The 15,612-nt window shown below is 40.9% G+C and overlaps 1 protein-coding gene across 1 annotated transcript; it reads left to right on the forward strand.

Annotated features, from left to right (window-relative positions):
* Positions 1-60: 60 nt before the first annotated feature.
* Positions 61-14,369, forward strand: LOC144651992 (uncharacterized). Its single transcript, XM_078512069.1, is given in 14 exon segments — positions 61-337; positions 2,739-2,809; positions 3,192-3,332; positions 4,132-4,272; positions 4,485-4,604; positions 5,219-5,335; positions 5,442-5,558; positions 5,901-6,020; positions 6,118-8,264; positions 8,492-10,489; positions 10,491-10,670; positions 10,672-10,993; positions 10,996-12,795; positions 12,798-14,369. Coding segments are annotated over 13 exon segments (7,995 nt in total). The 5' UTR covers positions 61-337; positions 2,739-2,742; the 3' UTR covers positions 13,523-14,369.
* The last annotated feature ends 1,243 nt before the right edge of the window (positions 14,370-15,612 follow it).

Here is a 15,612-nt window from a genome sequence, read left to right on the forward strand (position 1 = left end):
TCGTACACAACACCAATTACCCAAAGCTATCATTCTATTTTCCACTTTTCATTTTCGTTGTCCAATCTATTTTTCCTTTAATTTCTTTTCCGAGAAAGATTAATGTCAATACTGTCAACAAGTCTTCCCGAATTGGAAACTGGTAACAAAAGAGCATTACAAAGGCAATTACTGCCACACACCTCCTTGTTTTGGTGCGAAAGCTGTTTATTCCTTCAAATACTCCATTTTGCGAAGAACCCATTTACCCGATTTACCTATTTTATGGTTTGAGCAAAGCAAGCCAACTTTGTCCTCGAAGATGAGGACAACACTTCCTTAGCAACGCCGACTGCAGGTAAGTCAAGACATTTTATTATTCATTTCATTCAGAATGTGCAGTGTTTGAATACGATCAGAAGTTATCTAAATGTCCTAAATCATACACGAAGTTTTACTCATTGTATCTGTTTTGCAGTAGAATTGTGGAAAGTGGTGTTTGTCCACTATGAAGAAGATTGTGTCTGATCATTAATTAATCATTTAATAAATTTAGTTTAGCTAGCATTTACGTCGATCAGATTTGCCAGTGAAAGGCAAACATCGATCACAAGTCGCGTCAGAAGACCCTTCCATGGTTTTCTTTTTAGCTCCAATGAAACCATGGCTTTGTTCTAGCTTCCTGATATTTGCCGTGAATTGAAAACACTTTAGGCACAAAGAATACAATGGTGGATGTTATGAGACCTTATGACTGCTATGCATTAAACAAATTCTTAGTGAGCTTGAGCGGTGGAAGTATTGACATAAGTTGCAGTCAGAGTATAACAAGCTTCAAACGGATAGCTGACTGTGATTGTATTTCAGTCGGTGCTAAGTTGCAAACTTCGATAAAATGCGTTTGTTAGCGTTGAAAAAGGCATAGGCAATTGTGCGGTAATTCGACCCAAAATGAATACTATTCACGAATGGCATTTGCTTTCATGTTTTACGCCAGAGATAGACAAGGAACTTTGAGAGGTTTGACAGTTTTTGTGCTCGCACAGCAAAATAAACGACAAAACCAAGATTTTCTCGATCACAAACGAGCACTTGGAAACCAGTCATCATTATAAAACGCATTTCTGTGTACGATTTGCCACATTCTTTCCAAAGGCATTTCTTGATCCTGTTGCCCTGATCTCGCTAGCCGTTTGCGGTTGCGGTAAGTTATCTCGATTGTCAAGGCTGACATAATTGCAATGATACTGGCCTAATAATGGCTGATGTTTAAGACGGATTCCGCTGAAAGTTCGAGCAATGAGTGCGAAAATTAACTACCAAAAATCTACCCATTGCACGGCAACATTTTGTATACTATTCAAAAGATCTCATCGAAATTCATTTGTCTTAGTGACCCCGCAATTAAATCTAAAGCATTCTCGAGAAAATTAAAGTCAACCTCGAAAATGTATTAAACGCGCGCCATTTTTTAACTGGCGCAAGACGTCCGTTTTAACTGAAATAAAGACAACTTCATCCATTTTTCTCTCGGCGATTAATTTTTGCAGTTTTTTTAGCTACTAAATTTCCATGCTAAGATCTTTTTGTAACTTTATTTTTGCCTGTATTGCTCGAAAATTGTGCGGAAACCATCTTAAGTTGTACAAAACTGACAAAAATGTCATCCTAACTGAGACGTGTTACTGTCAGTGAATCGTCTACATATCTGGCTTCCATCGTTATGTTTGCTTTGCGACAAACTGTTGACTGTGAGTTCACGGAAGCTATTGTGGGATACAATGTGTACATCCACAGGTTGTGAATTTACAAACTGTTGTGCAGAACACCTAAATTCATCATCAACATCATCATCATCATCATTTATTAGCCACTTTAACATTGAAATATTACTTATTATGGTAAGGCGAGGAGACCATCAAGTAACCACCAGGCTTATAGAGGAGGCCACCTCGGTTAGCGATATGTTAGTAATTAATTTAAATGTGAATGTGCGCCTACATAGGTCAATTTAGACTCAATTCATTAAAAATTCAATTACTGTTTTCTAAAAAGTAGAAAAGCTAGTCGAACCAGTGATCGATTCTGGGAGAGAATTCCAAATTTTAGGACCCTGGTAAAGTATTGTAAACTGCTTAAGATTAATACGGCAATGTTTTGGTCGTTAACACTTGGCTGTTTTTTTGTCATAACTGTGTATTTGACTACTTATGGGGACAAACAAACATCGGAGGCAATAATTGGTTATGGTGGTAAAACATAAAGTTGGCTATTTGCAACGCATTGACTTGGAAAATATCTAATATAAAGTGTTCAGTGAGCACTTCAATATACATCACTAAGGGACGGACCATTATTTTTTTGGAGGGGAGGGGGATGAAAAATATTGAAAAAAATTGTTTGCAGGGCCTGGAAAGACAAAATAAATTGTTTGCAAAAACGATATGTATAACAAAAAATAGTAAGAATTTCGAAAAAAATTCAGAGGTGCATAAACTAAAAAAAAAGTTTGCAGAAAATAATGGTCCGTTGCTAATAGATACTTATAATTAAATATTATAATAATTTAAATGGTTCTTATTTCATAACGAGGTAGGTAAGAAAGCTGGCGGCTTCTTGCGTATATTTGTTTTGGGTACTGTTACGCTAGTTCTAATTAAGAGATAAAATCAGAGCCCCTTCAGGAAATTAAAACCAGTAATCATTCTATTATCACTCGGCACCATGTAGCCTGTGTACAGCCGTCCCGCTCCCCTAAGCACCATGTCCTCACAGGAAGAGCAACAAGGGAAACTCGATGAAATGAAAAAGCTTGGAAACGACTCGAAAGGTAACCAAAAGTTTATTAAATTAATAAAGAGTATGTCTAAATAATACAAAATAAGGTAAAATGACCTATTTTGTTCCGATCACCTTACTGTAAACACACTTTCTTTTGTAAAAAGTTAAGACACTCTTGGCTAAGCCTTAAAAATGTCATTTTAGACATGCAGTTTCACACTGATACCTTGTTTCCTCTCTCCCTTGATCAATTTTGTCTGAAATTCACGATTACATTTAAACTAAGCAGCAAGTTTGAAACTGGGAGGGGGGAGGGGGCGGAGGATCACATTTTTCAGCTTAACGTTAACTCGAGTCAATTTGCTTCTTTATATTTCATTTAGCTTTTTCGTCATTTCTGTTACTGAGCCGAACTTAATTTTAATGTTTAGATTCTGGAGAAACATCTAAGCTAAAGGAGGAAAAACTACAAGGAAAGGCAGCACCAGGTAGCCAAGGAACTCAGAATTCAAAATCAACAGGCGCTTGTGGAGCATCCGCTGACGAAAAACCAAGTAAACACGGCTCAGAAGGTGGGTAATTAAATTGACCACCTCCGAGCGGCCTCAAAATTTTGTAAAAGTGTTGTAGAAAGGTTCATAAAGAGGGGTAACTATAGACTAGAAAAATCATCTATCAGAAGAAGTACAACTCGTCGTTAAATAGTCTCAGATCTCAAAAAATGGTTTTGTTGCCCAAGTCGATAAAAAGTTCTAAAAGGTACAAACTTTACGGTCTTGAATTTCAGTTTTGTCAGAATGTCCACAACAAGTTTATACGGAACTCATTGCGACAACATAGATGTTTGTGGTTATAGATTGGTAGAGCACGTTTAATTGTTAAGAGGGGTGAGGTGGTGGAGGAAGGCGATGTTCAAATTCTCCTGCCCCTCCCCTTTTATGAAGCACATTTTTTGTTGACCTCACCCCCTCCTCTAACCCACTCACCCCCTTAAACCTCTCCAATGTGGCTGCATAAATTAATGTCCCCCCTTTTTCCCCTGCATAAATATCATTGACCCACCCCCTATTTTTTATTTGCACCAGCTCTCCCCATCCACTAAATAATGACTGGTCCCTTAATCCCCAAAATGCATTCCAATCAAATCATCCTCTCTCCACGATAAGATCTTTGACAGTCACCCATGGAAGCTAACCCTCCTATTATTATCCTCTTCTTGCACAGACATTGCAAAGATTACGATTTCCGTTAAAGCCAGACTTCTTTAAATCTTTTTAAATCTTTCTTTGCACACGCATAACTTTGTGCTAAACTTAAAAGATTTCTTTCTGGTAAATGATTGATTTTCTCACCAAATACATCCTAATAAAGATCTGCGTCAATTCTTTATTCAAGATGGTGATTCTACCCGAAAGAAAAAGCATCGAAGAAGCCGCTGGAGAGGAAAGTCACGGGAAGGGACAAATGTCAAACTGGAAGCAACATCAAGTGAAAAAGGAAAAGCTAATCCAGGTGGGTGGAGACCAATGTCAACAAACACTTTCTCCTTACTGGTTTTCATGCACTTTCTATAGTAGTTGTTGGGAGAATTAGACAATTTCCCCGGATGATACATTCTTTAAACGTCCGACTTTGTACGGATGTTAAGTAAAACTACATGTCCATGACAGCTGAAACTCTATTTTTGTTAGCCTGAAATCCAAATGAAGCAAACTTTGTTTCAGATCTTGGAGCAACGATGGAACCAAGCAAAGAAGGAACACAAAAGACGGGAAGAGCAAAAAGTCAGTCTTCGGATTTACAAGGTGCAACTGGACCGTCTGGAATCAGACCTAATTCAGAAGGTATGTAAACCTGGATGGTTTTTGTGTTGATCTTCGATTTCTATAGCGTGAAGCAGCAAAAAGTATAGTTGCTTCCCCGTAGGATGCTAGTCCATCCCATGTAACTCTGTGTAGCATTTTGTTAGATTTTCCTAAACGTTAGCTGGTAAACTACTTTGGTGAAAGGAAGTGCTGTGAGAGAAGTGCCTTGCTTTGAAAAAAAATAACGCTATCGCCCTGGCCAACGGTAGCACCTGGGCAGCTTAATCAGAAATTCAACAGATTCAACTTAATAAAAATCGACCCATTCAGGCATTGTTTGCAAAACGCTTTTTAACGCAAACTTACGACTGATTAGTTTACAATATTTAAATAAAAAAATAAAGATTCAACCTTTTCTTCCATCATACCGTTTCCGGTGAAATTCCATTTCCCCTTAGCTCCGTATCTGGCGCACTGGTGCAGTTGCATCGTACAGGTCAGATTTTCGCATCCTGTATCGAATATCGTCTTCCTTTGCTCCTGCATAAGTTGCTACATAATTGCGAAGATCTTTTTCTCTTTAGAAATTGTTTCTCTCACCAAACACGTTCCAACAAATATTTAAATCGTATTACCGTTTTCCTTCCTTCAAGGTGGTGACCCTACGAAACAGAATACAGGTCGGAGGGGCCGCTGGAGAAGAAAGCCACGGGAAGGGATAAATGCCAAACAACAAGCGTCAGCTAATAAAAAAGGAAAAGCTAATCCAGGTAGGTGAAGTGCAATATCAAGATACAAATTCTTCTAACTAGTTTCAAGGCATTTTCCACGGCCTTTGATGATTGAAAACATCTGAACACAAAACGTCTTTTCCAGATCGTGGAGCAACCGAGTCAAACATAGGAAGAACGCAAAACACAGGAAGAGGGAAAGCTCAATCTTCAGTTTCACAAGATGCAATTGGACCATCTACAAGTAGACCCAATCCAGAAGGTGAATTACTTGTGACTAGAAAATACTGGCTGCACTTTGGTGCGAATCCCATTTCCAGAATAGACAAAGCCGTTGGATTAAAGCGTTCGCCATTCTTTCCACTCTAACAAATTACCAGCATCAATTCCAAAACGCATTTACATATACTTCAGCAATAATTTCATGGAATACGGCTATTTCGGCCTTTTATCTGAAATCGACGTGTTACGTCATCAACTGAGATTCAAATGTGCCGCGGAAGGCGTTGCTGTCATTCTTTGGTTGTACTTCCATGTTCGGAATGACTACTACGAGCAATCGAAAAATAAATAAATTAAGCACATTTCTTTTTCTTTGTTCAAGGTGAAATTTTAAACAAACAGAAGAAACAAGATTCTAAAGGGCGGGGTAGAGGAGGAGCATCACAGGAAGGTGACAGAGCCAAACAGCTTACGCCAACAATTGGCAAAGGAAAACCTTCAGGTGGGTAAAATAAAAGCGAATCAGAAAGTATGAGCTACTTTACAACTGTGTTGGAAGGTAAAGATTTATATCAGAATGGTTTCTTCCTATGATGCAGGTAAAAACCAAGAACATCGACCAGGAAGACCTTATCCAACCAATCGAAATGCAACATCAGCAACACAAAAAGAAAAACAGTCTCCTGCGGGTAGAACACAAAAAGGCGACCAAAAGAAATCATCCTCCAGGAAAGGATTCACTTTGGATCTTAAGACCTTAAAAGAAAAGGATTGCATTGAGGTGATACACACGTTGAATGACGGCATGGCTCGGCTCAAGTTCTTTCTTGGATCAGAAGAGGACCAGCACAACAGTGATGACTTCATCTTCGACCTTACTTGCACATTAGCAATTGTCTGTGATGCGCCAGCGAACGAAAATACAAATAAGATTCTAGCTGCGCTAAAAGGGTCTCCCTTTTTCAGTTTCAAAATTCCATGTTTACTTGATCGTATTCAAAAAGCGAAAACGGCAATAAGTGATCCAGAATCTCAAAGACGATTCGTAGAATGGCTAATCAAAATTTTCAACAAGTACTTGATGCACTTACCGAGTTCGTATGCGGACCCACCTTACGACCCACTGAGAGAAACCTTGGATCAGTCAAACATTGACGGAAAAGAGGAATTGAAGAAGCAATTAGATGATTTCAAACAAAGAAGAGATGACATCATCAAGGCCGAAAGAGAAAAGCATGGAAGGCGTTTCACCAACAGGGCGGGACAAAAGCCGCCAAACGATTTTAGAGACATGCCGATATGTCCCACGAACAAAGAAATTAAGTCTAAAGAAGAGCCCTTCCTACGTGAAAACATTAAAAAGGGACGATTCGAAGATGTTGAGCACTACCTTGATGTGCAGTTCCGATTGCTTCGAGAGGATTTCCTTGAGCCATTAAGAGAAGGAATTTATGATATTACGCACAACATTCCGAGAGCACAACGCAAACAGTTGATTAAATGCTATCAGGGGGTACGAATTGTTGGTAAGGAACTGACACTGTCTGGAATCATATACAGGGTTCAGTTTGATGTTTCCAAGTTTCCTTTGACAAAATGGGCGAGCTCAAAAAGGCTTATGTTTGGTTCATTCCTGTGCCTTTCAAAAGATAACTTCGAAACAATGCTTTTTGCCACGGTTGCTAATCGAGATCCAAAGAACCTGCAGAAAGGAAGATTTGACATTCAAATCATCGAAGAACAAAATATTTTTGATATTGAAAAGCGCCAACAGGAATATCAGATGGTTGAGTCACCAGCCTTTTTCGAAGCCTATCGTCACGTACTTAAAGGACTCAAGGAATTGAACGAAGACAGCATGCCTTTCACAAAGTACTTGGTTGAATGTAGTGCCCAAGTGGAACCACCAGAGTATCTACGACGCGAGGATGACCAAGATCCGGTGTTTTATGATCTCAGCAAGGCCCTTACTGCACGGAATTCACCAAAACTAAAGCAGCTTCCTGTTCTTAAACCTGAGGCTTGGCCATCAGCAGACACACTTTCTCTAAACGGCTCCCAGCTGGAAGCGTTACGAACAGCAATAACAACTGAATTTTCCGTTATCCAGGGCCCTCCAGGAACGGGAAAGACCTACGTTGGAGCTAAAATTGTGCGATGCCTGCTTGAGAATCGAGAGCAGTGGGATCCAGAAAGAGTTTCACCGATGTTAATGGTTTGCTTCACAAATCACGCACTGGATCAGTTTCTCGAAAAGGTACTAGAATTTCTCCCAAAAAGAAAGATCATTCGGGTTGGTTCAAGAAGCAAAAGTGAGGAATTGGCAGCCTGTAATTTAAAGGTCTTTACTAAACGCAGAGGAAATTATGCCCGCAGTTATACAGAGGAGGAAATGGAAGAGAATCAAAAAGAAATGACATCGGAAATGGAGTATCGTAAGAAAGTTCTTTCCAAAGCAGACAGAGTACTATTGGAATTTCAAGATTTGGAAGCTGGCATGACCTCACAACATGCAGACCAATTTTATGGGGCAGTCTTTCCACGCAACGCAACAAGCAGTTGCCAGAACCCATCGAATACCTTCAAATTATGGCTGTGCAACAACACCCAGATGAATGATTTGAACCAACGACAAAGCGCGTTACTAGAAAGCCAGAAGGATGAGGACCAAGATGGATCTATTCTTCAAGAAGACAATGCAGATGAAGACGATGACGCTCTTTACCACGCTACTGGAACACAATTTGTTGAAAACACCAGCAGCGATAATTTCCAAGACAAGTCCGTAGAAGACCGTCCACAAAAGAATGCAGGAACGGAAATAGCAACTGGGGATAGGGAGGTGAGTCCCATTGAGTCAGTTGAGTTAAATCAAATTCAGTCGACAAATACAGAGGATGCGAATGAGCTAAAAGCAAACATGTCCTATCTAATGGCACTTCGACGAGTGACTCCATTAATGTTGGGAGGGAGGCCACAGTTCATGAAGATCTTTCATCCAGTAACAAGTTAGCGGGACACGACTTACAGCAATCCTTTGAGAATGACTCGCATTTGCCAGTTTCAATGGAGGTTGAAGAATCTATAGCTGCCAAACAGCTTGCGGAGAAAAGTCAATTGTTAAACGTCGAGAATGAAAGCGATCCCATACCCAAGCGTCCTGATACAGTAGAGGAAAAAAGCGAGGAGGAAATTGTGAAGCCACCTGATGTTGATGAAGAAACCATCGCAGTGGAAGACGAAGCGACATGGATCCAGAATGAAAGATGTATTGAGGGTGAAGAATACACGTTAGTGAAGTTTCAACAATTAGACAGAGGAAACCACGAAGAAGAAAATGACGGAGAGTTTATTGAAGACACCGAGGAATGGGAAACGGTTACCTACCAGAGAAAGGGCAAACAATTTGTTTGGAAAAAGGAGGAAGGTGAGGCTACCAAAGAGGAAAGAAAAAGAGGTCAATGTGTTGAAGCTGAAAGTAGTCAAAAGAGAAATACGGCCACCAAGAAACGCAGCAAGCAAAAGAATAAGACAGACAACAAAATCACACTTACAGCAGACACGGGCAATGTAAAATGGCAGCTGCGAAAGGAAACCATAATGCCCAGTGACGAAGCAATGAGGGTGGGAAATATTTGGTTTTTGCCACCAAAAGAGCGCCTCAGATTATACCTTTACTGGGTTGAATGCTACCGTGAACGCAACAGAATAGAAATCCAAAGATGCGAACAACATTACGAACAAAAGCATGAAGAGCTTTGTGTTGAATTGGATGAGATTAAAGCCCAAGAGGAGGAAGAAGTCATACGCTGTGCAACAGTCGTTGGAATGACAACTAGCGGTGCTGCCAGATACCAATCAATGCTTCAGAGAATATCCCCAAAAATCGTTATCATCGAAGAGGCAGCTGAGGTTATGGAAGCCCACATCGTCACTTCTCTTTCGCGTGATACAAAACATACAGTTCTCATTGGAGACCACAAGCAGCTTCGCCCGAAAGCAACAGTTAGAGAATTAGCCCAAAAATACAATCTAGGGATCTCGCTGTTCGAGCGAATGGTGTTAAACAACATGGACTGCAAACGCCTTTGCATCCAGCATCGCATGCGTCCTGAGATTGCTGCCCTGACTAAAAGAGTTTACGAACATGAGATCGTGGACCATGAGTCCGTGAACACGTTTAAAGACATCTCTGGGCTAGAGCACAATATGTTCTTTATTGATCACTGCCAGGCTGAGGTCTTCATTGGCGGTCTGCAAAGTTACTCAAATCCTCATGAGGCTGGCTTCTTAGTGGCCCTCTGCCGTTACCTTCTTTTGCAAGGATACAAGCGAGAGCAAATCACAATCCTTACCATGTACACAGGCCAGCTTTTAGAGCTCAAAAACAGGATGCCGAGAAGAGAGTTTGATGGAATTAAAGTGTGCGTTGTCGACAACTTTCAGGGTGAAGAAAACGACATCATTCTTCTTTCGTTGGTAAGAAGCAACTCCATAGGATCCATAGGATTCCTAAAAGAGTCAAACAGAATATGCGTTTCCTTATCAAGAGCTCGTCAAGGATTTTATTGCATCGGAAACTTTACCCTTCTCAAAAGCCAGTGCTTGCTCTGGAAGGAGATATGTGATGATTTAGAAACAAAGAAGGCAATAGGTGAAACCTTGACACTGGTTTGCAAGAGGCACAACAATGTCAACAAAGTAAAACATTGGAGTGACTTGCAAAAGTTTCCCCTTGGTGGCTGCGACACATTCTGTGGAGAACGTCTTGATTGCGGTCATGCCTGCGACAGGCCATGTCATCCTACAGATGAATTTCACGAACCTGGACAATGTCCAAAGATGTGTTGGAAAATCTGCCCTTACGAACATCAGTGTCAAAGGCAATGTCATCATCCGATTGACTGTTTTTGTCCACTTCCTTTGGTGAAAATTATTCCTCGATGCGGCCACGAACAAAGATTACAGTGTTGGTTCAAAGCCTGAAGAATTTGTATGTCAAGTGAAATGTGAGAAAACTCTCGACTGCGGACACAGATGTAAAAGTGTATGTGGTAAGCCATGCACAAGACGCTGCACAGTTGACTGCAAAAAAACTCTCTCATGTGGACATGAAATGGTTATGCCGTGTTTCAAAGCTCCCAGAATTTATAAGTCAGTGCAACAGCGACTGCGACAAAATTCTGGATTGTGGACATCTCTGTTTCAAGAAGTGCAGAGAACGATGCCAATGTAACGCTACAATTGAAGTTGAGCTGTCATGCAAGCATCGAGTGAGCGTTTTGTGTCCCGAAAAGAACCAGCCACCACGTTGCGTTGAGAAGTGTAGTAGAGGGTTGCACTGTGGACACGAATGTCCTGGTCTTTGTCATGAAGTCTGTAGCAAGTTCCGGTGCCAACGTTTGGTTGAAAAGCCTCTTCCATGTGATCATAGACTAATCATCCCATGTCACCTTGACCCACAGAATATCATTTGTCAAGAATGTGTCACAAGAAATGTATCCAAGGTCATCCATGCCAACAACAGTGCCACTTTGGTGTTCCGTGTAAAGATTGCAGGGTGATGGTTAACGTGACAATTCCTTCATGTTCGCACAACATTGAGATGCCCTGTTCCACGGATCCAGCTGTAATTGTTTGTAAAAAGCCATGCGAGCGAGTTAGAGGCTGTGGGCACCGTTGTCAAGACATCTGTGGTAGAAACTGTGAGGCAAGACCTTGTATGAAGATGGTACCAACAACGTTACCTTGTGGACATACAGCAACTATAGCCTGTAACAAAAAGCCTGAAACGTACAAATGTAAGACGAATGTTGTGGTCGATCTGCCATGTGGACACCAGAAGACCATGGCCTGCTATGCCAAAAACGCTGGCTTAGAGAAAGTGCTATGCAATAAGAGAGTAGAGATAGAGCTGTCTTGCAAGCACAAAGTCGTTCTTCCATGTCACGCAAATCCTGAAGAATACAAGTGTAAGAAGAAAGTCACTTTGGAAATGTTATGTGGACATACAAAGTCTGTCATCTGTTCGATTGCCACGGCTGGAACACAGGGGTTATCTTGCATGATTTTGATGACCCGAAAACTGCCCTGTGAACACGAGGTAACTATTCCCTGTTGTGAAAATGCTGAAGAGTGCATTTGCCAGGAGGAGGTTGATGTCACACTGCCCTGTGGACACAACGGGCGCGTGGAATGTTCAAAAGCGAGGAAAGCGTTAGAAGATGAAAAGCGTAATGCAAAATGTGATGCATTGGTGAAGAAAACACTACCTTGTGGTCACAAGAAAGATATGCAATGCTTCTTGAAACCAGAAGAGGTTTTTTGTGACGCTCCTTGTGAACGGGTTCTTTCCTGTGAACATCCTTGCCGAGGGCGATGCAGCGACGACTGCAATAAAGTGAAATGCACTGTTACAGTCAAAAAGGACTTGGCATGTGGAAGCCACAAAATAAGTTGTCTTTGCTCTGAGGATGTTTATCCCTGCAACGTACATGTCACGAAAACGCTACAATGTGGTCACAAGATAAAAATGCGCTGCTGTCAAAACCCTGAATCTGTCAGATGCCCTGCAGTATGTGGAGCAGAGCTGCAATGTGGTCATCAGTGCACTGGAACATGTGGAGGTTGTCGGCAAAGGGATTCGCACGAAATGTGCCAAAATCGGTGTAGTCGCGTTCTCGTTTGCTTGCACCGTTGCAGAGCAGCCTGCTGTGAGCCGTGTCCCCCTTGTGTCAGTAAATGCAGTCGTAGGTGTCCTCATGAGAATTGTAAGCAGCATTGTTCAAAGCCTTGCAACCCATGTAGACAACCGTGCACGTGGAGTTGTCCTCATTACCAGTGCAACAATCTTTGTGGTGAAGAATGCGACCGTCCTCGATGTGATGCTCCCTGTTCCAAAAAGCTTTCATGCGGCCACCCATGCATTGGTTTGTGTGGAGAAAATTGTCCCAATTTGTGTGCCGTATGCCACGCTAAAAAGCTTTCTTCTATGTTACCTGATGGACGTGGTAACAAAAAGGAACCCGTAAGATGTCTGCAACTTTTCGACTGTGGTCACATTATAAAAGTTGAAGAAATGGACGCTTGGATGTCAAGACAGACACCCAAGGGCAGTGAAGGAGTCAGTGAAGTTCAACTTTTGCGTTGTCCCAGATGTTCCACAGCAATAACTTTCAGCTATCGTTATGGAACTCTCATCAAAAGGACGCTGAAGAACATTGAAACTGTCAAGGAACAAGTACTAGAGCTTGCAGTTGAAGTTTCCAACTCTTCTATCTATTAGGAAGGGAGCTAAGGCATCTAAAGTATGATGTGACGAAACTGAAATTTCCACAAACAGTTCTTCGCGTTTTACAACCTTTCCCGTGTAATGTGCGTCAAATGCATGAACGCAACTTCCTTTTTCTTTTCACACTTAAAAATCACTTGATGATTCTTCAGCAAGCACTGGCAACACAGCAGGTACTAGCAAAGGTGCACGCAGTTCAAGCTACCTCCAAACAGCAGCTGGACGTAGATGAACAATTAAACACTACCAAGGATGCGTTGGAAGATATCAAAGAGTTCCTTGAGCAACCTCAGATGGATTTGAAAGCTCTAAGCCAGGTACACGAACATACAAGAAAGCTCTGTCTTTACTCTCAAGTGTTAGAGACCCAAGCTAAAGCTGCGAAACACCAAACTGCTTTTACAAGGAGAGGTAAAACTCGACTGAATTTGGCTCGCGATCAGTTGGCAATGTTTCTTCAGGGTAACGATGAAGCTCTAGACCTTCAATGGATAAAAGAAATCGTCAACTTGTTAAGGAGAGAGGTGCACCTTCGACGTCTACCACTCGAGGAAACAACAGACTTCGCAAATTTCCCAGGTTGCCAAAAAGGCGTCTGGAAGTTATGCGAGCAAGGTCATGTTTACTTAACGGGATTGATAGTGCGAGGTGGCGAAGACATTCCGGTGGAAAACGAAGGATGCAACTGGTGTACAGCTATTAAAAAGGGCTAATAAGTGTCTAGACGAGTGAAATGGAAGAAAGATAGTTAACTGAAAGAAGAAACGTCGTTGTATGTTACACAGATCAAGCTCTGAGTGAGAGAAGGGTTGAGTGGAAGATCTAGAAAGTGACGATTTGATCAACTATTGTTACAAGGAGCCATTTACTGGAACAAGAGCCAGTCATAAAGAGTAAAAAAGGTTCATTCATGCACCAATGAGACGGCAGTAATTTAACATAACGGCAGTAATTTAACTGAATGTTACTGTAACGAGAGAGGGAGGTTTGACAGGTTTAGGAAGGTGGATAGTCCTAAACGTCAAAGGAAGGTTAAAATGTTACGGTAACAAATCCAAGAAAGAGTGTGGCATGTTTCATACAGCGACCTGTAACTGAATGCCTGATATTCTAGAATTTAGATTTCGTTCAGTAGCCCTCAAACAAGTCACGAAGTACGGGAAACTAAAATATCCAACAAGACGCTTAGAAGTTGGATGTAGAACTTATTAGGGATTTTGAAAGTGATGGGTCTTGCTATCGGTTGACCGTTGATTATGGCGATGTCGTCACTTGCACACCACTCCAAATCGGTTTCCAACTATCCCCTGGCCTGGCAACACCATCTTGGAACTGGCAACAGGCAGTCACGACGATTGACATTGCAGACAAAGATGAAGGGGGCAGCGCATATTTTTATTTTCATTTTGTTTTGACCAAACGTTATTCCTTGGCGGACTACGTGGCACAGGAAGCCTTATCTGCCCTCCACGCTCCTGACTCCTTGATGTTTGTGCTAAAGGGAGCAACTTTGAGACATTTTAGTTCATCTTAAAAGCGAAGCTGAGATGGCCTACTAGTCTGCTAGACTGTTTCTGTCATCAGCTCACGAGAGCAAGAGGGAGATGAAAAGACTTAGCCGAACCCGAACACGAAAGCAGAACAAACAGTGTGTGGTACCATACTATCTCCAGTCAATAAAATAGACGAGGTGATACTTTGAGGTACATTCAAAAGAACACTGATAACTGAATAAGACACTTTAGCATCTATGCTTACGAACACAGTGAAATGACATTTGATTTGTCTTTTTTATTTTATTTTTTGCAAGGAAATAGCACTTAGTCGGTTCGGGCAAGTATTCCTATTTATTGTCAAGTTCTGCTTTTCTTTTTCAAAAGCTAGGTGTTTTGCCATAATGGTCTCTATAGGCGATAGTATACTACAAGGAAAGACCGAAAAAACAAAACGAGAGAAGTGTTATATTAGCGAAAATTATGATTTGGTGTTGTGAGGTTTTGTAAGAACAAGGTTTTGTATAGTTCCAGTGTACCTTTGGGAAAAACTTAGTTTAAGGAGCTACACCTCGGGCGGTGCGTACTGAAAAATGGAGCCTAAATCAGTCTGAAGTTAATCGTTCGAAAACATCACAATTCTCCCAAGTATTAAGCATCCATGTTTCTTTAATTTTACTGGTGTTTTCTCTACCTTAGTATACACAATCTTGATTGTTTTGAACTACAATTCGAATAATAATCTTTTTCATCGTAAAAATTACTTATTAATAAGAGATTGTGAAATGGCTCCTTTAAAAAGAATACAGTATAGGAGAGACAATGCATCCACTCGGAGGTTGAAAGACACAAAAGAAAGTTTGTAGCTAGTCAAGAACTGCAATCAGTATTTTAGCTATTTATATAAAATTTCTGACACTTTCTTATACTTTGGCTAGTTATGTTACTGAGGCTTACTATAAAGTTAATTGTACTTTAGTGGATTGTTAGAAATTGAGATTATTTGGATTGAGTTTGTGTAGTTGACAATAGTTGAACAGAAACGAAAACGGCAGAAATTTAGTTAAATAAGATTTTAACATTATTTTTATTAATTGCAAAAGCCAATCTTAGTAAATTTCTCCCTATTTTGAATATAATAAAACGATCAATTGTCAGAACGACAACTATTTTTTCGTGCAGTCGGTTAATCTAAAGGCATGCTGTTATTAGTCTTAATGGAACAGTTATTTCGTAAAGTGTCATGCCGTTAGTGCGCACTTCGTAAAACACGAAGAGCTCCCGAGTGCTATCTACAAATCAGACAACTT

Source organism: Oculina patagonica, chromosome 4 (assembly GCF_052425735.1).
Source record: "Oculina patagonica isolate OP01 chromosome 4, crgOcupat, whole genome shotgun sequence".
Lineage (NCBI taxonomy): Eukaryota > Metazoa > Cnidaria > Anthozoa > Scleractinia > Oculinidae > Oculina > Oculina patagonica.